Source organism: Lepus europaeus, chromosome X, assembly GCF_033115175.1.
Source record: "Lepus europaeus isolate LE1 chromosome X, mLepTim1.pri, whole genome shotgun sequence".
Classification (NCBI taxonomy): Eukaryota; Metazoa; Chordata; class Mammalia; order Lagomorpha; family Leporidae; genus Lepus; species Lepus europaeus.
In genome coordinates this window covers 84490395-84516343 of record NC_084850.1, presented here as the reverse complement: position 1 = coordinate 84516343, position 25949 = coordinate 84490395, and the positions used below count along the sequence as shown (strand labels likewise).

The 25949-nt window shown below is 37.8% G+C and overlaps 1 protein-coding gene across 1 annotated transcript; it reads left to right on the top strand.

Annotated features, from left to right (window-relative positions):
• The first annotated feature begins 12548 nt into the window (after positions 1-12548).
• On the top strand, positions 12549-14051 carry LOC133752721 (germ cell-less protein-like 2). Its single transcript, XM_062183082.1, has one exon. It carries the CDS (start codon positions 12549-12551, stop codon positions 14049-14051), a length of 1503 nt encoding a protein of 500 aa, XP_062039066.1.
• Positions 14052-25949: the final 11898 nt, after the last annotated feature.

The following is a 25949-nucleotide window of genomic DNA, read 5'->3' as shown; positions in this document are numbered from 1 at the left end:
AAACTTATGGGATACAGCAAAAATCAGTGATAAGAGGAAAGTTTATAGCAATAGATGCCTACATCAAGAAATTGGAAAGGCACCAAATAAATAAGCTACCAATGCAGCTCAAAAATCTAGAAAACCAACAGCAAATGAAACCCAAAAACCACTAGTAGAAAAGAAATAATTAAAATTACAGAAGTCAACAAAATTGAATAAAAAACAATAAAAATATCAGCAAAAAGAAGAGCTAGTTTTTTGAAAAAATAAACAAAATTGACATACCATTGGCCCAACTAACCAAAAAAGGAAGAGAGAAGACCCAAATCAATAAAATTAAAGATGAAAAAGGGAATGTAACAACAGACACCACAGAAATAAAAAGAGTCATCAGAAATTACTACAAAGAGTTGTATGCCAACAAACTGGGAAATCTATCAGAAATGGATAGATTCCTTGACACATACAACCTAGCTAAATTGAACCATGAAGACTTAGAAAACCTAAACAGACTCATCATCAAGGTGGAAATTGAATCAATAATAAAGAACCTCCCAACAAGGAAAAGCCCAGGACAGGATGGATTTGCAGCTGAATTCTACCAGACATTTAAAGCAGAACTAACTCCTATTCCTTTCAAGCGATTCAAAACAATTGAAAGAGAAGGAATATTCTCAAATTCTTTCTACGAAGCCAGCATCATCTTAATTCCTCAACCTGTAAAAGATACAGCAGAGAAAGCGAATTACAGACCAATTTTCTGATTAACATAGATGCAAAAATCCTCAACAAAATCCTAGCCAATAGAATTCAATAACACATCAGAAGGATCATCCACCAAGTGGGATTTATATAAATTTATATTAATTAATATATATTTATATAAATCCCAGTGGAATTTATACCTGGTATGCACGATGGCTCAGCATTCACAAATTAATCAATGTGATACGCATTAATAAACTAGTGAACAAAAAACATATGATTATTTCAATAGATGCAGAGAAAGCATTGGATAAAACACAACACCCTTTTGTGATGAAAACTCTAAATAAATTGGGTATAAAAGGAACATTCCTGGGGCCGGCACTGTGGCGCAGTGGGTTAAAGCCCTGGCCTGAAGTGCTGGCATCCCATATGGGCACCAGTTCTAGTCCCAGCTGCTCCTATTCTGATCCATCTCTCTGCTATGCCCTGGGAAAGCAGTAGAAGATGGCTCAAGTCCTTGGGCCCCTGCACTCTAATGGAAGACCCGGAAGAAGCTCCTGGCTCCTGGCTTCAGATCAGTGCAGCTCCAGCCATTGCAGTCATCTGGGGAGTGAACCAGCAGATGAAATACCACTCTCTCTGTCTCTACCTCTTTCTGTAACTCTTTCAAATAAAGAAAATAAATCTTAAAAAAAAGGAACATTCCTCAACACAATCAAGACAATTTATAACAAACCCACAGCCAACATCATATTGAATGGGACAAATTTGCATGCATTTCCACTGAGATCCGGTACTAGACAGAGATGCCCACTCTCACCACTGTTATTAAATATAGTACTGGAAGTTTTAGCCATTAGGCAAGATAAAGAAATCAAAAGGATACAAATTGGGAAGGAAGAAGTCAAACTATCACTTTTTGCAGATGACATGATTCTTTATTTAGGGAATCCAAAGAACTCCACTAAGAGACTATTGGAACACATGGAAGAGTTGGTAAAGTAGCAGAATATAAAATCAATGCACAAAAATCAACAGCCTTTGTACACACAGACAGTGCCACAGCTGAGAAAGAACTTCTAAGATCAATCCCATTCACAATAGCTACAAAAACAATCATATACTTTGGAATAAACTTAACCAAAGGAGGTCAAATTCTCTATGATTAGATTACAAAACTTTAAAGAAAGAAATAGAATAAGATACAAAAAAATGAAAAAAAAATCTTCCATGTTCATGGATTGGAAGATCAATATCACCAAAATGTCCATTCTTCCAAAAGCAGTTAATAGATCCAATCTGATACCAATCAAAATACCAAAGACATTCTTCTCAGATCTGGAAAAAATGATGCTGAAATTCATATGGAGATACAGGAGACCTCAAATAGCTAAAGCAAACTTAAACAACAAAAACAAAGCCAGTGGAACCACAATACCAGATTTCAAGACATACTACAAGGCAGTTATAATCAAAACAGCATGGTACTGGTACAAAAACAGATGGATAGACCAATGGAGCAGAATAGAAACACCAGAAATCAATCCAAACATCTACAACCAGCTTATATTTGATCAAGGAGCTAAAATCAATTCCTGGAGCAAGGACAGTCTATTCAACAAATGGTGCTGGGAAAACTGGATTTCCAAGTGCAGAAGCATAAAGCAAGACCTCTACTTTACACCTTACACAAAAATCCACTCAACTTGGATTAAAGATCTAAATCAACAACCTGACACCATCAAATCATTAGAGAACATTGGAGAAACCCTGCAAGATATAGGCACAGGCAAAGACTTCTTGGAAAAGACCCCGGAGGCACAGGCACTCAAAGCCAAAATTAACAACTAGGATTACATCAAATTGAGAAGTTTTGGTACTGCAAAAGAAACAGTCAGGAAAGTGAAGAGGTAACCGACAGAATAGGAGAAAATATTTGAAAATTATGCAACTGATAAAGGATTAATAAAGAGAATCTACAAAGAGATCAAGAAACTCCACAACAACAAAACAAACAACCCACTTAAGAGATGGGCCAAGGACCTAAATAGACATTTTTCAAAGGAGGAAATCCAAAGGGCCAACAGACACATGAAAAAGTGTTCAAGATCACTAGCCATCAGAGAAATGTGAATCAAAACCACAATGAGATTTCATCTCACCCCAGTTAGAATGGTCTTCATAGAGAAATAAATAAACAGCAAATGCTGTCAAGGATGTGGTGAAAAAGGCATACTAATCCACTGTTGGTGGGAATGCAAACTGGTAAAGCCAATATGGAAGACAGTTTGGAGATGCCTTAGAAATCTGAATATAGCCCTATCATATGACCCAAGGGAAATTAAATTGGCAAATAAAAGAGCTTTCTGCACCTCAATGTTTATTGCAGTTCAATTCACAATAGCTAAGACATGGAATCAACTTAAATTCTTGGTCAACAAAAGACTGGATAAAGAAATTATGGGATATATACTCTATGCAATACTACACAGCAGTAAAAAATAATGAAATCCAGTCATTTGCAACAAAATGGAGTAATCTGGAAAACATCATGCTGAGTGAAATAAGCCAGTACCAAATGGACAAATATCACATGTTCTCCCTGATCTGTGACAACTAACTGAGCACCTAAAAGGAAACCTGTAGAAGTTAAAATGACACTATGAGAAACAATGACTTGATCAGCCCTTGTCCAGACTGTCAAAGAGCAGCTTATTATTTTATTCTTTTTAATGTTTTCTTTTTCTACTTAATACCATTGGTTGAACTCTCTACTTAACACAGAATTGTTCTTAGGTGTTTAAATCCAATTGAAAATTGATCCCTATTTAAAATTAGAGTGGGAATAAGAGAGAGAGGAGATGTACAGTTCGGCACACATTCTCTTGAACTTAGCCCGAAGGGTAAAGCTAAAACCTTGCCATGAGACTCCTAATCCCATTAAGATGGCAGGCACCAATGCCATCTTACTAGTTAAAGTGATCAGTTTAAGTTCATAACTGATCATAAAGATAGGAGTAAGTGTCAAAGAGATCACATAAATAAGACCAAGTGTCTGCTAATAATTGATAGAATTAAAAAGGAGAGAATGATCCAACATGGGAAGCAGGACACACAGCAGACTTATAGAATAACAAATGCCCTAAACAGCACTCTGGCCTTAGAATCAGCCCTTCAGGTATCCAGATATGGCTAAAAAGCCCGTGAGAGAATTTCAAGCATGGAAAGCCAAGACACTGTGGCAAAAAATGACCTACATGAAAGATCTCTGTGAGTGAGATGCTGATGGAAAGCAGGGGCCATCAAACTAGAGATACCTTTCTCTGAAGGGAGGAGAGAACTTCTACTTTGATTATGGCCTTGTCTAAATAACGTTGGAGTTTGTGGACTCAAGAGGCTTCCATAGCCTTGGCAGCTCATGACAAGAGCCTTGCAGGATCACTGATGTCATAAATAAGAGTGTCAATTGTTAAATCAACAATAGGAGTCACTGTGCACTTGCTCCCCATGTAGGACTTCTGTCCTTAATGAATTGTACTGAGAATTAATGGTAAAACTAGTCTTCATTAGTACTTTATACTTTGTGTGTCTGTGTGGGTACAAACTGTTGAAATCTTTACTTAGTATAGAGATGATCTTCTGTATATAAAGATAATTAAAATGCATCTTCATGAAGAATGGGATGAGAGAGGTAGTAGAAGTTGGGACGGTTTGGGTGTTGGAGGGTAGGTATGGGGGGAAGAACCACTATAATCCAAAAGCTGTACCTATGAAATTTGTATTCATTAAATAAAAGCTTTCTAAGAAAAAAGAAAACTATGTAACAACATTTAAAAATACTTACAGCATGATGCTTTAGTGGTAGAAACAGAGGTAATGGGGGGTATTCTGTTCTCCAAATGTTCTTGCAAAAATAAATATTTTATAACTTTATGAAAATCATTTACCACATTAGGAGATGGCATTTCTACTTACGAATCTTTTAAAACTAATATTTGTTATACATTAAATAAAAAGTATTTTTAAATTAAAAAAAGAAATTGAAGAATAAAAAACCATGTGTTTATCTCAATAGATGCAGAAAAAGCATTTGATAAAATACACATCTTTTAGTGATAAAATTCTTAAGTAAATGGGTACAGAAAGAACATCCCTCAATATAATCAAGGCAATATACAACAAAGCCATGGTCAGCATCAAGTAGATTGGGGGAAAGATGGAAGCATTTCCATCAAGATCCAGAACCAGACAAGGATGTCAGTTTTCACCATTGTTATTCAATATAGTCCTCAAATTTTTATCCAAAGACAATAAACAAGAAAGAAAAATAATCAACAGGGTTCAAATTGGAAAGGAAAATGTCAAATTAGCCTTGTTTGCAGATGGCATGATTCTGCATATAGGGGAACCAAAGACTCCACACAGAAATGATTGGGAATCAAAAAAAGAGGATGAGAAAATTGCTGGATATAAAATTAACATGCAAAAATCAATAGCCTTTATGTACACCGACAATGCCATGGCTGAGAAAGAACTTCTAAGTTCAGTTTCTTTCACAAGAGCTACAAAAATTTAAATACGTTGGAACAAACTTAACCAAGGATGTTATGGGTTTCTTTGATGAAAAGTATAAAACCCTCAAGCAAGAAATAGAAGAAGTCATAAAAAATGGAAAAATCTGCCACATTCTTGGATTGGATAAATTAATACCATCAAATGTCCATACTACAAATAGCAATTTAAAGATTCAATATGATTCCAAACAAAATACCAATGACACAGCTATTTAATCATGAAAAAAACAATGCTAAAATTCACATGGAAGCAAAAGAGAACCTGAAGAGGGACATGAACACATACCTTACAAAAGAAGAAATTCAAATGCCCAACAGACTCAAGAAAAAATGCTCAGGATCATTAGCCATCAGGAAAATGCAAATAAAAAAGCACAATGAGGTTTTACCTCACTCCATTTAGAATGTCTTACATACAGAATCAACAAACAACAAATGCTGGTGAGGATGTGGGGAAAAAGATACCCTGATCTACTGCTGGTGGAAATGTAAGTTGGTGCAACTAGTGTGGAAGACAGTATGGAGATACCTCAGAAAACTAAAAATACATCTACCTTATGACCCAGCCATCCCACTCCTGAGAATTTACCCACAGGAAATGAAATCATCATATGAAAGAGTTAGCTTTACCCCCATGTTTATTGCAGCTCAATTCACCGTAGCTAAGATATGGACTCAACATATATGCCCATCGACCAAAGACTTGATAAAGAAAATGCAGTAAATACATACTATGGAATATTATTCAGCCATAAAAGAGAATGAAATCCTCTCTTTCAAAACAAAAGGGATGCAAGTGGTAACCATTATCTTTAGTGAAATAAGCTAGTCCCCAAAAGACAAATACCATATGTTCTCCGTGCACTGTGGTAGCTAATTAAGTACCTAAAAGTTAACCTATAGGACTGAAATTGACATTTTGAGATGTGAAAATTTTAACTGCCCTTGTCTCTATTGTTGAGGAACAGTTTTTTTTCCTTCTTACTATTTGTTGAACTCTTTACTTACTGAAAGTTTAATTTTATGAGTATAAAGTCAACTGAAAATAGATCTTTATAAAATTTAAGAATGGGAATAGAAGAGGAAGGAAGAAGAAGGGTGGTAGTGTGGGCAAAAAAGAGGGTATGGTGGTAAGAACCACTATGCTCCTGAACCTGTATATATGAAATATATGAAATTTGTATTCCTTATATAAAATATAAAAAATAAATAAAATTAAATATAGTCTCACAAGACAAAGTAAAAAAAAATCCTCTTTTGACAAATGCCGAGATTCCCATCAACTGATGACTGGATTAAGAAAATGTGGAATGTATGTACATACTATGGAATATGATTCAGCTATAAAAGGGAATGAAATCCTCTCTTTCACAACAAAATGGACGCAACTTAAACCATTATATGTAATGAAATAAGCCAGTCCCAGAAAGACAACTATCATATATATCCCCTGATATGTGGTAACTAATAGATTATAAAAATGTAATCTTTAATTACTTGCAGTGTAATTTACATAAAATTATTCCTGTGCATAAACTGTTGAGAGGAAATGGCTTAAAGTCTAAGTGAACTTCTTATAACCACACAGGACATATTCAGATGTTATCTTGTCATTGGTTGCATTTCATTGTAAGGGATTATGAATGACTAACTGACCAAAAATTGTATAGGGGTGAAATGGTCATTTATACATTCATTTATTTTTATATCCACGTTCTATATTCCCACTAAACTATGGTATTTTTTCTGTTTACTTATTAAAACTATTTTTGGTGAAGTATTAAGACTTTTTAGTATAATGTAAATTAAAATCTGTTATCTCAAAAACAAAAAAGAAAGAATGGTAGAAGGGTAGAAGGAGGGAGGGAGATTTCAAAGGTGGGAGGAAGAGCACATCATTATGTACACAGACTCATGTCTACAAATCACACTGAATCTGTTGAAAATTAATTAAAATTAAAAATTAAAAGAGAAATATTTCAGCAAGAATGTATGCAAGGGCTATAAGCAATAAGAAAAAGAAAAGATTTCAGTTTCCCTCATAAACAGTAGAGATTTATAGAAGATTTATGTATTTGATTTTTTAACTATTTATTTTTATATGTTAATGATGAACTCACAGAAACAGAAATGCAGAAAGAAATTCCATTCACAATTTCCACTAAAAAGTTAAATATTGCGGAATAAATTTAACAAAAGATGTGAATGATGTCTACTTTGATAATTACCAAATGGTGATGAAAGAAATCATCCACAATTCCCATAGCTGGAGGCTGGAGGGTATGCCAAGTTCAGAGAGTGATGTGAGAGGAAACTGTAACAGTCAAGCCACTGGTTTCATTGCCTGAGGGAGAACCTTGTGGACTCCACTGTCTTTTAGTCTGGCCTGGAACAACAACACTGGGCAGGATACCCCCTAATATCACAAAGGGAAAGCACATTTCTTTTTACCTATTCCCCACAAGAGTGTCCAGCAACCAGAGGGGAAAAGTCACCATCTTGACACAAGTAGAGGCTGTGGTGGCTCTCAAGGATGTGACTTGGGGAGAGAGGGTTAACAGAGTGAAAAATCTGCATAATCCAATAACTTTGTGTCTGGCTGCAAGGGTTGAAAGGGGCCCAGGCGCTCACTTAGAATTGTGAGGTGACAGCATCCCCTCAACCTTTCGTAGGCTATGGGGCTGAAATTGCTAAGGCAGAGCTTCCACAGGCTCCTGGCTCTGGAAATGATTCTGTTCTCTCTGTGGATGGGACAGGCTTGTGAGGCAGAGAGGGAATCCTCTGCAACCTGTGATTGTGGGAACCTTGCATGTGCTGACTGTGGGAATCCCATTACTGCACAATAGGTAGTGGAGAGTAGCTGGGTTTCTGCACAATCATCATGACTGGGGTCAAAGGATCAGATACACATGACCACTCGGGGTGGATAATTGTTGAGAGTTCTGTGCTTTCACTGATGATGGCACAGATCGTTTGTGCAGTTCATTTGCCAATGTGAGTGAGTGTTGTGCCCACTGTGGGTTAAGCCCAGGCATTGTTCACATGGGAAGAGAGGAGGTTAGGTTGTGATTATGCCAACATAATCATAGCCACTCTCCTGCTAATAGAGATGTATCACCAACAAAATTGGTATCGCCCTGCATTCTTGCTCCACACTTGTTCCCTAGCCATACACAGAACATACCTCTAGGTATTCACGGAAGGGGTAGGCACTCCACTAAGCCAAAGAGGAATAGTTCGATGACAAAACTCATCAATGGAGAAATCCAGGTGTTTCCAAAAATGCCTAAAAGTAAACATAGAAATATAATAAGCAAAGGAGGAAGACAACATGACCCCCCAAAGGAACATAAAAACACTATAATATTAGAATGTGAAGATGAAAATATTGATGAAATATCTGAGTAGGAATTCAAAAGAATTACCATAGGATTACTCAGAAGCAATGAGAAGCAAATTCACCAGTTAAAGAAATCCACAGATGACATGGATGAAAACTTCCCTGTGAGATTGAGATTTTGAAGAGAAAACAAACTGAAGCACTACAAAAGAAGAATTAAATATGACAAATAAAAAAATACAGTGGAAAGCCTTAGCAACTTACTTGGTGAGGCAAAAGAAAGAATATCCATGCTAGAAGGCAAATCTTTGGAAATATCTCAGTCAGAAAAAAAAAAGAAAAAAGGAGAAAGAGGAGGAGGAGAAGAGAAAGAAATTGAAAACAGCTTTGGAGATTTATGGGACACTATCAGATGACCCAACATATGGGTCTCAGAACTTCTTGAAGGGATGCAAACAGGGAATAGATTAGAGGGATTATTCACCGAAGTAATTACAGAAAACTTCCCTAATTTGGAGAAAGAATGAGACATCCAAGTACATGAAGCAAACACAATCCCTAATAGACATGAACAGAAAAGGTCCTCAACGTGACACCTTATAGTCAAACTTTCAACAATCAAACATAATGAAAAAATTTTAAAATGTGCATGGGAAAAAAGCCAGATTACTTTCAGAGGCTCTCCAAATAGACTCAAAGCTGATTTCTCACCAGAAATCCTACAGGTTAGGAAAAAATGGAAAGACATACTTCAAGTCTTGAAACTAGATGGCTTCACTGCTAAATTCTACTAGATCAAGAAAGAACTAAATCCATTTCTTCTCAAACAATTCAAAACAATTGAAAATGGGGGGGGGGCAGCGCTGTGGCACAGTGGGTTAACACCCTGGCCTGAAGCGCCAGCATCCCATATGGGTGCCAGTTCTATCCTGGCTGCTCCTCTTCCAATCTAGCTCTCTGCTATGGCCTGGGAAAGCAGTAGAAGATGACCCAGGTCCTTGGGTCCCTGCACTCACGTGGGAGACCCAGAAGAAGCTCCTGGCTCCTGGCTTCAGATCGGCGCAGCTCCAGCCGTTGGCAGCCATCTGGGGAGTGAACCAGCAGATGGAAGACCTTTCTCTCTGTCTCTACCTCTCTCTGTAACTCTGTCTTTCAAATAAATAAAACAAATCTTTAAAAGAAAAAGAAAGAAAATGAGGGATTCCTCCAAGACTCCTCCTATGAGGTCAGCATCTCCTTACTTCCAAAACCAGGAAAAGACACAATAAAGAAAGAGAACTATAGATCAATACCGCTGCTGCATATAGGTGCAAAAATCTGCAGAATTTGACCTAATCAAATCCAACAACACATCAGAAAGACCACTGACCCGGAGCAAGTGGAATTTATCCCTGGTATGCAAGGATGGTTCAACATATGCAAATCAATAAATGTGATACATCACATTAACAAATTGAAGAATAAACACCATATGATTATCTCCATAAATGAAGAGAACACAGTTGATAAAATACAGCATCCTTCCATGGTTAAAAAAAAAAAAAACTTAAGACAATTGGGTATAGAACGAAATTTTCTCGAAACAATCCAGGCAATATACAACAAACCCACAGCCTTCTTCATATTGAGTAGGGAAATGTTGGAATCATTTCTACTAAGATCCAGATCCAGACAAGCATGTCCACTTTCAACATTGCTATTCAATATAATTCTGGATGTTTTAGCAAGAGTCATAAGAAAAAAAAAAAGAAATCAAAGGGATATAAGTTGGATAGGAGGCAGTCAAACTGCCCTTGTTTGCAGATGACATGATTCTATATATAGGGGGAACCAAAGGACTTCACCAAGAGAATACTACAACTCATAAAAGAGTTTGGTTATGTTGCAGGATATAAAATTAACAAACATAAGTCAATAGCTTTTGTATACACAGACAATGCCATGGCTAAGAAAGAACTTCTTCAATCATTTCCAATAATAAAAGCTACAAAAAAGAAAACCTCAAACATCTTGAAATAAATTTAACCAAGGAAGTGAAAAATCTCTATAAAAAAGTAAAACATAAAAGATACAGATTTTTTAAAAGATTTATTTTTATTTATTTGAAAGGCAGAATTACACAGAGAGAGAAGGAGAGGCAGAGCGCGAGGTCTTCCATCTGCTGGTTCACTCCCCAATTGGCCGCAATGACCGGAACTGGGCCAATCTGAGCCAGGAACCAGGAGCTTCTTCCAGGTCTCTCACATGGGTACAGGGGCCCAAGGAGTTGGGCCATATTCTACTGCTTTCCCAGGCTATAGCAGAGAGCTGGATCAGAAGCAGAGCAGCCAGGACTCGAACCAGCACCCATATGGGATGACTGGCACTGCAGGTAGTGGCTTTACCCACTACACCACAGTGCCGGCCACAAAAGATAAAGATTTTTAAATGTCGACTTATATTATACCACTTAGCCAATAATATACCCTTAGTCTCTCATTTTATATTCTTTGGTAAGTATCCCATATTTTGTGATGTAATATCCCTGGTCTCTAGAAAAACAGTATGTATGTGTATATATATAATATTTACATATTAAGTGAATATAGCAAAATAGTAAAAGTTTTAAAATATATGTGTGCTCAGTGAACTCCTTTTACCCTTTTCTGTATTATTCAACGCTTTTAAAATAAAAATGGTAAAAAAATTAGGTTTTAAAAACAATTAAATAAAACTGCGAAATTCATTGGGGAAATCTAAAATATATTTAATTTCAGATAACATAAGTCTTTCTAAGCACAGATAAAAACAATTGTAGTTGGATAATCTTTTTTAATTTTTTAATATTAAGAGATTTCATGTACTTCATAGGTACAGTTCTAAGAAGATCTAGTTTGACTTTTTCAAAATTATGTCTTTACAACAACTGATCTCATAAAAATTTAAATGATAAATGGAAATTGTTGAAAAAATATTTTACAACCCTCTGTGTATGATAGACACTGGCTAAATATCCTTTTTTTTTTTTTGACAGGCAGAGTGGATAGTGAGAGAGAGAGACAGAGAGAAAGGTCTTCCTTTTTGCCATTGGTTCACCCTCCAATGGCCTCTGCGGCCGGCACATCGCGCTGATCCGAAGCCAGGAGCCAGGTGCTTCTCCTGGTCTCCCATGCGGGTGCAGGGCCCAAGGACTTGGGCCATCCTCCACTGCCTTCCCGGGCCACAGCAGAGAGCTGGCCTGGAAGAGGGGCAACCGGGACAGAATCCGGTGCCCCAACCAGGACTAGAACCCAGTGTGCCTGCGCCGCTAGGCGGAGGATTAGCCTGTTAAGCCACGGCGCCGGCCTTGAATATCCTTATATTATAAATAGTTTTTAGCAACCAATAAGAAAATATACATAATGTTATATTTGCGCAAAGAATGTGAAGACATATCCCCTTTGAAAATTCATATATACCTAAAAACATGTATCTATATATGTGAAATGTGTTTCCTCCTCTAGTAATCAAAGATGAATAATAAAATAACGTGGCACTATTGTTCACCTGTTAAATGTGTAAGAGCTTTTGGTAAATTATTATATTCAATGCTGCTGACAGTTTAGAAGATTCGCTCAGATACCAGCGGTGGGAGTGTGGATGTGTACAACCTTTATCACAGATCTACAAGGCTTTGAGTTGGTCATTTCCCTGAATCAAAAGTATCTTTGAGGGAAATCCTGAAGTTTAAATCTCGCGGGAATAGGGAGTGGCTCGACCCACAGAGATGGTTGGCAGTGGGCGGGGCTACGGGGTAGGCGGGGTGAGGCAGACAATAAAGAATGTGGGCTTCCTCTGTGACGTTGGTCATTGCGTCAAAGCGTCCCAGTGAAACTAGAGCCTGGGCAATGGTGTAGGCCACAGCAATGCTAACGTGAGAACTTCTCTACAAGGGACTCTTCCGAGGGTGCTGGGAGCCTTTATCTATGGGACAGCTGAGCAGCCACATCTTGCGATGGAGAGAAACGGAAACAGTGGATCCAGAGCCGCCAGAAGAACAGGCAGGCCCCAGCTATATTTGTGGCAGTCGCAAGCGTAAGCAGGGCAGTGGGCCCTCCTTGGGTCCAATGTCTGAAATCCGCAGATCTCTAAGCCAGGGAACCAATCTACACAAAGTCTCCAACACATGCTATGGGAAGAAAGCTAAGATCATATCCAACTATGCTTACCAACGTTTATTTTTGAATGGGGAAACCAGTGACATTAAAATCCGTGCTCTAGGGAAGGTATGGTGTTTACACAAAATGTTCCTACTGCAATCAGCTTACTTTGCTAATATAATCAGAGATTATTGGGAAGAATCACAGAATGATATCATTGAGCTGGACATTTGTGACCAGAACATAGATGTACAATCTTTGCATTTTGTACTTGGTTCATTATACAGGGACGAATATATTTCAATCGAGCCTCTTCAAATTCCAGGAGTTCTGGCTGTTGCATACTTGCTTCAATTAGAGGATTTAATTCAGCAATGTGATGAGACCATGAAGGAAACAATCAGTGTGAAAACTGTGTGTCGTTATTATGCAGCAGCAGAAACGTATGGGTTAGATTCTGTAAAGAAAAATTGTTTTGAATGGCTTCTCCACAATTTGATGACACACCCAAGTGTTGAGCTTTACAAAGAAATTGATATAGAGCTCATGAATCTTCTCATCTCGTCTCCCAATTTACTAGTAATGCAAAAAGAAATGGATATATACACGACTCTTAAAGAGTGGGTGTTCCTTCGCTTCAACCCAACGTGGAAAGGCTCACTGAAACACCTTTTAGTTACTGCTAACAATTGGCTTTCCAAGTACAGCGAACAAGTTGATAACATCACTTTTCTTGAAACAAACGAAGGAATAATATTTCAACCAGTATTTAAAACATTGAGGTTTCAGCATATCATCTGTGACCTGGCAGCCGCAAAAGTTATTGAACAAGATAATCTAATACCTTCAGAATGGTTATCAACTGTTTACAAACAAAAATGGCTTTCCTTCCTACGAGCACAGCAGTGCAGGGCAATTGGGCCTCGACACATCAATAAAGCAGAACTTGAGGGGTATAGCATGAGATGTGGTAAAAGGATTTTCAAGGATGGAAGATACTCCTGGAAGTGGTCAGGTTACAACTTCGGCTTTCCTTTACACGTCATCTTTACCAGCCATTATATAATTTTCAAACAAAATACTTTCAGACAGCTATGTGAGGGTTCTGCCTGTACACAATGTATACGAAATATTGCCTTCAGATTAACCTTGGCATATTTCGATTCTAGTGGGAATCTAAGCTTCAGCAAAACAACTGGTTATAAAATCCTGACTTTTGAAAAGGATGAAGAACAAGTGGTAATGAATTTGGATGGTGTTGTTCTGAACTTCCCTTTATATATTTTCTGTAACTTCCTGTTTATGTCATCAGAAAATACAAGAAACTGATAATCTTATCAGTATAAATATACTAGCATTTTGAAAACTTGAAATGCTTATTTAATTTAAACACAATTGAGATGACCAATGAACACGCTATTAAGGATATGGTAACATCACAAATGTTTACCGTTCATTTTCATTTATTTCTATCTATGAAGACAAACTCTAACTGCAAGAAATATCTGTCAAATCAAGCAGTAAATGATGCTAGCATTTTTTGTTTTTCATTTGCAATCAACAGCCATGTTCCAAATTGAAATGACACTATACTTCTATGGAACTGAAAGAAAATTTACTTGTCAGACCAATTCTATAATAACTAATGTTGAGACAAAATAAAAGGTTCTCTCCATTGAAGAAACTGCGATGTAAATGTGCCTTAAATTGTGACACTATAACAAGAGAGAATTCAGTCATCAGGTAAAACCTGCAATTAACTATTCTGTTGTGTACTTCATAATGTATGGTATTATATATCCAAATAATGCCAGCTTTTACAACATTATATAGTATATAATTTAGTGATTTTTTTTCAGTTTGCACATGGCTCATTTTCTATATGACTTTCAGAATTTGTATTGTTATTTATCTGCATGCATTTTTGTATTCATATATTTTTCCCAGATAAATAACATTATTTCCTAGGCACACTAGCAGGGACCTGGATCAGAAGCAGAGCAATTAGGACTCAATCTGTAGCTTAGATATGGGATGTTGGCATTGCAAGCAGGTGGCTTAACCCATTGCACCAAAATTCTGGCCCCATTTGTTAAAGGATTTATTTTATCCATTTGGAAGGGAGGGAGGGAGGGAGAGAGAGAGAGAGAGAGAGAGAGAGAGAGAGAGAGAGAGAGAGAGATGTTTCTGGAATTTCCTTTATAATCTTTCTAGGGAAATTGATGCATCTATCATTTGAAATCTCCTAATGATAATGAGTAACATTTACTGAAAATGGAGCCTAGTTCATCCAGAAAAAAATGGTGAGAAATGAAGCATTAATTAGAGTAAACCATAAAGAACTGAATTGGTTTACTGAATTTGAAGGCTCAGAGAAATACTCAAATGAGTAAATATTACCTAAATTATTTACATTTTTACTCATACATTGGGATTGTCAGATGTGATATGTAAGAATTGATCTCCATTTATTTTGGAGAAGATATGGAACATGACATTCATTTTTGTATTGCTATCATCATCCATTTGCTTCTTTTTTTGCTTTTATTTATTTAGTAAATATAAATTTCCAAAGTACAGTTTATGGATTACAATGGCTTCCCCCCCCCATAATTTCCCTCCCACTCGCACCCCGCCATCTCCTGCTCCCTCTCCCATTCCATTCACATGAAGATTCATTTTCAATTATCTTTATATACAGAAGATCGATTTAGTATATATTAAGTAAAGATTTCATCAGTTTGCACCCACACAGAAACACAAAGTGTAAAATACTGTTTCAGTACTAGTTATAGCATTACTTCACATTAGACAACACATTAAGGACAGATCCCACATGAGAAGTAAGTACACAGTGACTCCTGTTGTTGACTTAACAATTTGACACTCTTGTTTATGGCGTCAGAAATCTCCCTAGGCTCTAGTCATGAGTTGCCAAGGCTACGGAAGCCTTTTGAGTTCGCTGACTTCGATCTTATTCCGATAGGGTCATAGTCAAAGTGGAAGTTCTCTCCTCCCTTCAGAGAAAGGTACCTCCTTCTTTGATGGCCCCGTTCTTTCCACTGGGATCTCACTCGCAGAGATCTTTCATTTAGGTCTTCTTTTTTTTTTTCCAGAGTGTCTTGGCTTTCCATGCCTGAAATACTCTCATGGGCTCTTCAGCCAGATCCGAATGCCTTAAGGGCTGATTCTGAGGCCAGAGTGCTGTTTAAGACATCTGCCATTCTATGAGTCTGCTGTGTATCCCGCTCCCCATGATGGATCGTTCTCTCCCTTTTTTATTCGATCAGTTAGTATTAGCAGACACTAGTCTTGTTTGTGTGATCCCTTTGACCCTTAGACCTATCAGAGTCATCAATTGTAGACTGAAGATGATCACTTGGACTAGTGAGATGGCATTGGTACATGCCACCTTGATGGGATTGTATTGGAATCCCCTGGCACGTTTCTAACTCCACGATTTGGGGCAAGTCCAATTGAGCATGTCCCAAATTGTACATCTCCTCCCTCTCTTTTTCCCACTCTTATATTTAACGGGGAATCACTTTTCGGTTAAAATTTAAACACTTAAGAATAATTGTGTGTTAATTACAGAGTTCAACCACTAGTACTAGAACAAAAAAATACTAAAATAGATAAAATATTACATTGTACATCAACAGTCAGGGCAAGAACTGATCAAGTCACTGTTTCTCATAGTGTCCATTTCACTTCAACAGGTTTCCCCTTTGGTGCTCAGTTAGTTGTCACTGATCAGGGAGAACATATGATATTCATCCCTTTGGGACTGGCTTAATTCACTCAGCATAATGTTTTCCAGATTGCTCCATCTTGTTGTAAATGACCGTATTTCATTGTTTTTGACTGCTGTATAGTATTCTATAGAGTACATGTCCCATAATTTCTTTATCCAGTCTACTGTTGATGGGCATTTGGGTTGGTTCCACATCTTAGCTATTGTGAATTGAGCTGCAATAAACACTAAGGTGCAGACAGCTTTTGTGTTTGCCAGTTTAATTTCCTTTGGGTAAATTCCAAGGAGTGGGATGGCTGGGTTGTATGGTAGGGTTATATTCAGGTTTCTGAGGAATCTCCAGACTGACTTCCATAGTGGCTTAATGTGACACTGAGTAAGGTAATTCAGGAAGATAGGGCAGTCATATCTGTTGAACCACTAGGCAGTCTTTTGTAGAATATCAAAGATTATCAAATTGCTATGTGCAATCCTGCTTTTATTCACAGGCTTTTTTTTCAAATGTTGAATATTCATTTTATAAACGTTCTAAGACTGTTAATTTAGGATTTGAGGATTAAATAATATGTTAAAACATGTAAAGACCCTGCCTGATAAGAGGATAGAATAAAAGATCCAAGAATGTTCTTTAGGTCATTGATCAATGACCCCCCCAAATAAGTTTAGAAGCCAACTATTAGCCTTAAATTAATACCATGATATAGGGGTTTTTCTGATGATAATTCAAGTATAAATGGACTTAATTCATTACCATTGTTATATATCAAAGTCTTGGGAACAGAAGAAAGCATACCAGAGGAGTGAGAGTGAGCTTTGTGGCACAAGAGATTAAGCTGCTGTTTCGGATACTTGAATCCCATTCTGGAGTTCTGAAGAGAGTCCCAGTTACTCTGCTTCTGATCTAGCATCCTGGTAATACACCTATATGGTTCTGAATAATGGCCCAAGTATTTGTGTCCCTGCCATTTATGTGGAAGACCTGGGAGGAATTATAGACTCCTAGCCTTGGCCTGTTCCAAGTCTGGCTATTGTTGCTACTTGAGGAGTGCACTAGAAGATGAAATATATTTCTTTCTCTCTCTCCCTCTCCCTCTCTTTCTCTCTATTCCTCCCATCACTCTTTCAAATAAAACAAATAAGTCCTTTTTTAAAAGGAATACCAGGGGGTCAGCACTGTGGCTCACTTGGTTAATCCTCCACCTGCGGCGCCGGCATCCCATATGGGCGCCGGTTCTAGTCCTGGTTGCTCCTCTTCCAGTCCAGCTCTCTGCTGTGGCCCAGGAGGGCAGTGGAGGATGGCCCAAGTGCTTGGGCCCTGCACCCACATGGGAGACCAGGAGGAAGCACCTGGCTCCTGGCTTTGAATCGGCACAGCTCTGGTTGTGGTGGCCATTTGGGGAGTGAACCAACGGAAGGAAGACCTTTCTCTCTCTTTCTCTCTCACTGTAACTCTACCTGTCAAAAAAAAGGAATACCCGAAACCGTACTTTTAAAATTATTATTAATACAAAGAGAACAGATCCCATGCATTCCACAGGTACAGTTTCAAGTTTCAAGAAGACAATCACACTTACCTCAACCCCTGCTCCCTCCCAATCCTCCCCTCTCCCTCTCCTCTCCATCAGTTTTTGGAAGTCCCTAATTTAGTCCACTCTATAGTCACATAAATTTTTTTAAGATTTATTTATTTATTTGAAAGGCAGAGTTAGTGAGAGACAGAGGCAGAGAGAGATAGAAAGATCTTCCATCCACTGGTTCACTCCCCAGATGGCGGCAATGGCCAGAGTTAAGCCAATCCGAAGCCAGGAGCCAGAAGCTTCTTCAGGTCTCCCACATGGATGCAGAGGCCCAAGGACTTGGGCCATCTTCTACTGCTTTCCTGGGCAATAGTAGAAAGCTGGATCAGAAGTGGGGCAGCTGGGACACAAACTGGCGGCCATATGGGTTGACGCACTGCAGGCGGCGGCTTTACCGGCTACACCACATTGCCTGCCCCTAGTCACAGAGTTAATTAACCGCTAATCATAACAGCAAGTAAAAGTAGGAAGACAACAGTTCTGCATGAGCATAAACAAGGGCAATCATATCCCAAAATGACCATTTCATTCCTGTGTATCTTGTTACTCTATATTAACTGCCACGTATCAGAGAAAACATGATATTTGTCACTAAGTATGAATGCATAATTGCATAATTACAGAAACCATAAATATTAACATTGAAGGTAGGTGTTGTGAGTAGATGAGAGTATATCACTAGCAGAATTGAGAAAAGGACAAAAGCAATTATGACCAGATGACCCTATAGGTATCTTTGGAACACACTGTCAGGAATGAGAAAATTCTGTAGGTCTGGCAAAATTACATAGTTAAGTAATTCTTATATCTTATGTCAGCCCAATATACATTAATGGCTAGTGTAGGCTCTGTGAAACACTGGATGTGTTGAGGATCTCAAATACCACCCCAAGTTTCTGAGATTCGCAAGAACTCATGGGACAAAGAATGGCTGATTGCATCTGAATCATACAATGTGGTGTATACTGAAAACCTGACTTACATCTGGAAGTCTGGAATTTTGGTACATGATTAAACAGTGAATACATACATGGTTGGCTCCTAATCAAAAATTTTGAGTGAACATCTGAGTAGTTTTCCTGAGAGACAATGTTTCATAGGATTGTAGCGGTTTAATCCTGGAGGAATTAAAAGTTGCCCCTCTTCCAGTCCAGCTCTCTGCTGTGGCCCAGGAGTGCAGTGGAGGATGGCCCAAGTCCTTGGGCCCTGCACCCCATGTGAGACCAGGAGAAGCACCTGGCTCCTGGCTTGGGATCAGCGCGGTGCACCAGCCACAGCGCGTCGGCCGCAGTGGCCACTGTAGGGTGAACCAACGGTAAAGGAAGACCTTTCTCTCCGTCTCTCTCTCTCACTGTCCACTCTGCCTGTAAAAAAAAAAAGTTCTGTTTTACTTCAATGAGACAAGATTCTTGGAAGTTCATGCCTGATTTCTTATAAACTTTACCTGATTTGCTATTTACCTTTGCTGATTAATTTGTAATTTTTTGCTATAATAAATCTTAACCATAAGCAAAACCTGATCCATTCTTACCAGTTAAATTTGGAAACCATCCCTAAATGAAGGTTCTTGTATTTCAACAAAGATCTGATATTTCAAACAGGTCTTTCTAAGGATAGCAGTATTAAACCTGTCATACTCTCCGAAAGGCCATATGGGGAGGGCTTGGCCAGGCAGAAGCCAGGAGCCTGGAATTCCACCTAAGTCTCCCACATTCATTGGCAGGAGCCCAAGCACTTGGGCCATCTTCTGCTGAAAGCTAGGTCCAAAGTGGCAAAGCTGTGACTAACCCGTGCTCATGTGCGATGCTGGAATCACAGGCAGCAGCTTAACCTGCTGTCCCACAACACTGGCCCCTAAGTTTTCTTTCTGAGATCCAGGTTATTAATCAGAAAAATTAGTATCATGAATAACTTAGAAAAGTTGAAGCTCTGACTATAGAAATGTACAAAACCCCCTTTTTTAAAAAAGATTTTATTTATTTGTCAGCCAGAGTTACAGATAGAGAGAGAGAGAGAGAGAGAGAGAGAGGTCTTCCATCCGTTGGTTCACTCCACAAGTGGCTGCAATGGCCAGAGCTGCACAGATCCGAAGCCAGGAGCCAGGTGCCTCCTCCCGGTCTCCCACACTGGTGCAGGGGCCCAAGCACTTGGGCCATCTTTCACTGCTTTCCCAGGCCATAGCAGAGAGCTGGACTGGAAGAGGAGCAACCGGGACTAGAACTGGCACCCATATGGGATGCAGGCGCCACAGGCGGAGGATTAGCCTACTGCACCACAGCGCTGGCCCCTAAAACCCTTTTTGAATGTAAATAAATTGCTAAATAAATCAATAAATGAAAATTCAAAAGTACTTAATATGAAGAAGTTATATTAAGAAGTAAGAGCTGAGTGCCTTAGCCTTAGGGTACAGGTTGAGACACCTGGATTGCCTAGATTTGAATCCTTCATTTGCTCTTGATTAGAAATTCTTGATAATGTGCACCCTGATAAGTGATAGTTCAAGTAGTTGGATACCTGTATTCTCATGGGAGGCTGGATTGATATCACTGCTCCTGGCTTTGGTTCAAGATCAGGGCTTCGCAGCTATTTTGAGAGTTAGCCAAAAAGATGGGAATTTTTTTTCTGGGCCTCTCTCTCTCTCTCTCTCTCTCTTTTCTATCTATCACTCTCCCTGTCTGTAGCTCTGCCTCTCAAATATAAATAAATATATTGATATCATTTTTGATTTCTTAAATGATCCATTGCTCATTCAGGAGTATATTGTTCAATTTTTACATATTTTTAGATTTTCTATTGTTTCTCTTTGTGTTCAATTTTAATTTTATTCCTTTTGGTCTGAGGAGATAAATGATATGATTTTAATTAATTTTAATTTACTGAAATTGATATGCAACCCAATATATGATCTGTCTTAAAAATATTTCATGTACTAGGGCTGGCACTGTAGTGCGCTAGGTTATTCCTCCGCCTGAGGCGCCCGCATCCTATGTGGGCACCGGGTTCTAGTCCTGGTTGCTCCTCTTCCAGTCCAGCTCTCTGCTGTGGCCTGGGAAAGCAGTGGAGGATGGCCCAAATTCTTGGGCCCGTGCACCCGCATCGGAGACCAGGAAGAGGCACCTGGCTCCTGGCTTCAGATCTGCGTAGCTCCAGCCGTTGCGGACATATGGGGGATGAACCATCAGATGGAAGACCTTTCTCTCTGTCTCTCTCTCTCTCTTTCTCTCACTGTCTGTAACTCTACCTGTCAAATAAATAAATAAATCTTAAAAAACGTATTTCATGTACTGATGAGAAGACTTTGTATTCTCCAGCTATTAGACATGTTCTACAAATGTCTATTAAGTCTGTGTTCTCTATAGTATGGTTTAACTCTGATGTATCTTTGTTTATTTCCTGTGTAGATATCTGTACATTGGTGACAATAGGGTGTTCTACTATTATTATTGTATAAAAAAGGCTATTTCTCCACTTAGGTCTAAAAATTTGTTTTAGATATTTAGATGGTCTTGTCTCGGGTGCATAAATATTTATAATTTTATATTTTCTGGTTGAATCAGCCTCTTTCCCATATAGAATGTCCTCTTTGTTTCTTTTATTTTTTTCAGAAACACAATGAAATTTGCTTTAATCAAATAATATATCTTTTTAAGACTGACTTTGCTATATACATGGGTTTAATATTGTGTGAAATTTTAGATCATTTGTCAAACATAGAAAATCTCCTTAGAAAGGTCTCATTGTACATGGGCACTTAAAGTTTATGGGAACTTTTTAACAAATGTGCCTCCGGGGTCGGCACTGTGGCATAGCAGGTAAGGCCGCCACCTGCGGTGCTGTCATCCCATGTGGGCACTGGTTCGAGTCCCGGCTGCTCCACTTCTGATCCAGCTCTCTGCTTTGGACTGGGAAAGCAGCAGAAAATGGCCCAAGTCCTTCGGCCCCTGCACCCACGTGGGAGACCTAGAAGAAGCTCCTGGCTCCTGGCTTCGGATCAGCACAGCTCCGGCCATGGTGGCAAATCAGGGAGTGAACCAGCAGATGAAAGACCTCTCTTTCTCTGCCTTTCCTTCTCTCTCTCTCTGTGTGTGTGTGTAACTCTGACTTTCAAATAAATGAATAAATCTTTAAAAAAAACAAATGTACCTCCAGTTTTTATTATCAATATGTATATATAATGAAAGTTTTTTGTCAAAGTGGTCACATTTTTTAATATTAAGAGAACAGATTTCAAGTATTTCATAGATGCAATTCTAAGAACATAATGATATTTCCTTCCTCCAATCAACTCTCTCATTCCTCCTTTCTTTTTCTTTTAATTTTTGTGATAACATATTTCAGTTTACTTTGTAAACATAGGCTTAATGCACAACTAAATATAGTTTTCAATAAATATAAAATAGAGAGACCACTGTTCCACATGAATATAGACAAGGGCTGTAAATATTAATCAAATCACAAGATACTCTTATACACTCACATATTCAGTTTTTTGTACTCTCTATATTAGCTACCAAAAATCGGACAAATCATATCATATGTGTCCCTTTGGGTCTGGCTTATTTTGCTAAGAATAATGGTCTCCAGTTGCATCCACTTTATTGCAAAGGTCAGGGTTTTAAGTTTTTCAGATGAGTAGTATTCCATCATGTATATATACCACATTTTCCTTATCCAGTCAACAGTTGATAGTCCTTTGGGTTGATTCTATATCTTAGCTATTGTGAATTGAGCAGCTATAAAACATGGAGGGACAGATAACTTTCATATTCTGATTTTGTTTCCTTGGGATCTATTCCATCTATCATCTGATATGAAGTTAGCTGCCCCTGCTTGCTTTTGTTTATCATTTGCCTGGTGTATCTTTTGTCAATATCTCAAATTCAGCCTATGTGTAACTTTACCAGTGAAGTCAGTTTCTTGTAGGCCACATATAGTTGGGTCATGTCTTTTTAAATGCATTTGGACAATGCATGTCTTTTCACTGGGGAATTTAATCCATCTACATTCAAAGTTACAATTTGATTAAATAATGTGTCTATTCTGCCTTTTTTATGTTTATTAATATAAAGAATGTCTTATTTGTCATAATACTTCTATAGTATTTTGTCAAAACAGATTTTGTGATGCCTCAACTCAATCATTTTCCTCAAGATTGTTTTGACTCTTTGGTATCAATGACATATACATATACATTTTCAAACTATTTATTTTCTGACTCTATAAAGAATGAATGCCATTGCCATTTAGATGAGGATTTCATTGAATCTTTAAATTACTTTGATAGTATCAATATTAAAGATTGATACTTCATTTTTCATGTTAATGTGATATTAATCCAAAGAGAACAAATTCAATATAGTTTATAGGTACAATTCTGAGAACATAATGATATTACCTTCCTCCCTCCTTCATTCCCTCTCCCTTTCTTCCTACTTTCCTTCCTTCCTTCCTTTTCTCTCTCTATCTTTCTTTATGTCTGTTTTCTGAGACATCACATTTTTAATCTACATTACAGTCAAGGGGTTAATGCTCCACCAAATATAAAGTTCAACAAGTAAAAAGTCCCAGCTGCTTCACATCAGATCCAGCTCCCTGCTAATGCACCAAGGAAAATAGCAGAAGATTGCCCAAGTCCTTGGGCCCTGGCACCCATATGGGAGGCACAGAAGAAGCTCCTGGATCCTGGCTTCAGTCTGGACAAGTTCTGGCCATTGTAGCCATTTGTGGAGTGAACCAATGGATTGAAGATTCTCTCTCTCTCTCTCTAACTGCCTTTCAAATAAAAATAAATAAATCTTTAAAAACATAAAAAGTTAAAAAACCCTAGTTTCATGGGAATATAGGCAAGGCCTCTAAATAATAATTAAATGGAAAAATGACAGTTTCACTCATATACAGTAAATTTAAAGTTATCACAGATCATTAAAGCTATACTAGTATAACATTCTTTACCATTGATTTGAAAAATATATAAACAAGTTTGATAAAACTATGTTTGCAGCAATGCTGATACACCTAGGCATTTTTTCTTTTTTGTCTTTTAATTTTAGCTCACACATATAAGGGAGAACTTGTGATATTTGTCTTTCTGTGTCTGTATTATTTCTGTCAACATGATGTCATCCAGTTGCATCTATTTTGATGCAAGTGGTATAATTTCATTCTTTTTTTATTTATTTATTTTTGACAGGCAGAGTGGACAGTGATAGAGAGAGACAGAGAGAAAGGTCTTCCTTTTTGCCGTTGGTTCACCCCTCAATGGCATCAGCGGCCAGCGCGCTGCACTGATCCAAAGCCAGGAGCCAGGTGCTTCTCCTGGTCTCCCATGCGGGTGCAGGGCCCAACCACTTGGGCCATCCTCCACTGCCTTCCCGGGCCACAGCAGAGAGCTGGCCTGGAAGAGGAGCAACCGGGACAGAATCCGGCGCCCCGACTGGGACTAGAACCCAGGGTGCCAGCGCCGCAGGTGGAGGATTAGCCTAGTGAGCCACAGGGCCGGCCTCATTTCATTCTTTTTAATAATGATATTCCATTATTCACTTTTATTAGAGAAGTTTTTCACTTTCTTTGTTAAATTTAGTCCTAGAGATTTTTATACTATTGAAAATAAATTGTTTCATGATTTCTTTCTCAATAATTTCATTACTCTTGTATAGAATAGCTAATGAGTTTTATATGGGATTTTGTGCCTTACAACTTTACTGAATTAATTTATTATCTCTAGTAGTCTCCCAGTGAATTATTTGGGATTTTCAACATATAGAATCATATCACCTGAAACCTGAGATAATTTAACTTCTTATCTTCCCATTGTTTGTTCCTGTTGACAAACGGCTCTGGCTAAAACAAGAGAAGGGGGTGGATTACAGCACAATAACAGTGTTGAATGAGAATGGTGAGAGTAGACATACTGTGTTCCCACAAGTTGTGGAGGAAAAACTAAGCTTTTCACCATTAAGCATAGTGTTGTTTTGGGGATGTCATTTAAAATTTTTATTATTTGGGGATATATTTCTTTATCTAACTTGTTCAGGGGTTTTATCATGATGGATGTTTAATTTTATTTACGCTTTTTCTGCATCTATTGAGATAATATTTTTTGTCTTTCATATTGTTTATATAATATGTAATATATTACATGTAATACAATACTTTTTGTCTTTCATATTGTTTATGTAATCAATTATTATTATGTAATTATGTACATTAATTGCATTGTTAATTATTTATTAATAATTAATTATTACAATAATTAATTATTGCATTAATTCCATAAACAATATGAAAGACAAAAAGTATTATAATCTCAATGTTGAACCATCCCTCAGATGAATTCCACTTGGTAGTAATGAATGATCTTTTTTCTATATTGTTAGATTTTTTTCATTGTTTGAGTATTTATGCATTTATTTTCATAAGATACTGAACTGACCTATTGTTTTCCTTTTTTGTCGTGTGCTTCCTTGGTTTTAGTATCAGTGTAAGTATGAACTCGTGAAATGTGTTTAGAAGAAAACCTTCCCTTTGAGTTTCTGAAACAGTTAAGATTGATTTGTGTTATTTATTCCCTAAAGGCTTAGTATAATTAAGTAATAAAGTCACGTCATTTGGGCTTTTCTTCATGGAAGATTTATTTAATGACTCAGTCACATTTCTTGTTATTAGATTGCTCTGGTCTCACATGTCTGCATGCTTCAATTTCTGCTTGTTTATATGTCCAGGAGTATATCCATTTTTTATTGATTACCATTTCTGTTGATGTACTTCTTGCCAGTCCCTTGTGATCTTTTGTAATTCCATGGTATCAGTTGTAATGTTTGTTTCTTCTTCTGTGGTTTTACTCTTTTGTTGTCCCCTCTATTTTTCATGAATAGTCTAGCTAAGAGTTTGTAGATT

Bases quoted from the DNA above. Each gene is read 5' to 3' on its own strand.
- LOC133752721 (XM_062183082.1), top strand. From the start codon at position 12,549: ATGGGACAGCTGAGCAGCCACATCTTGCGATGGAGAGAAACGGAAACA.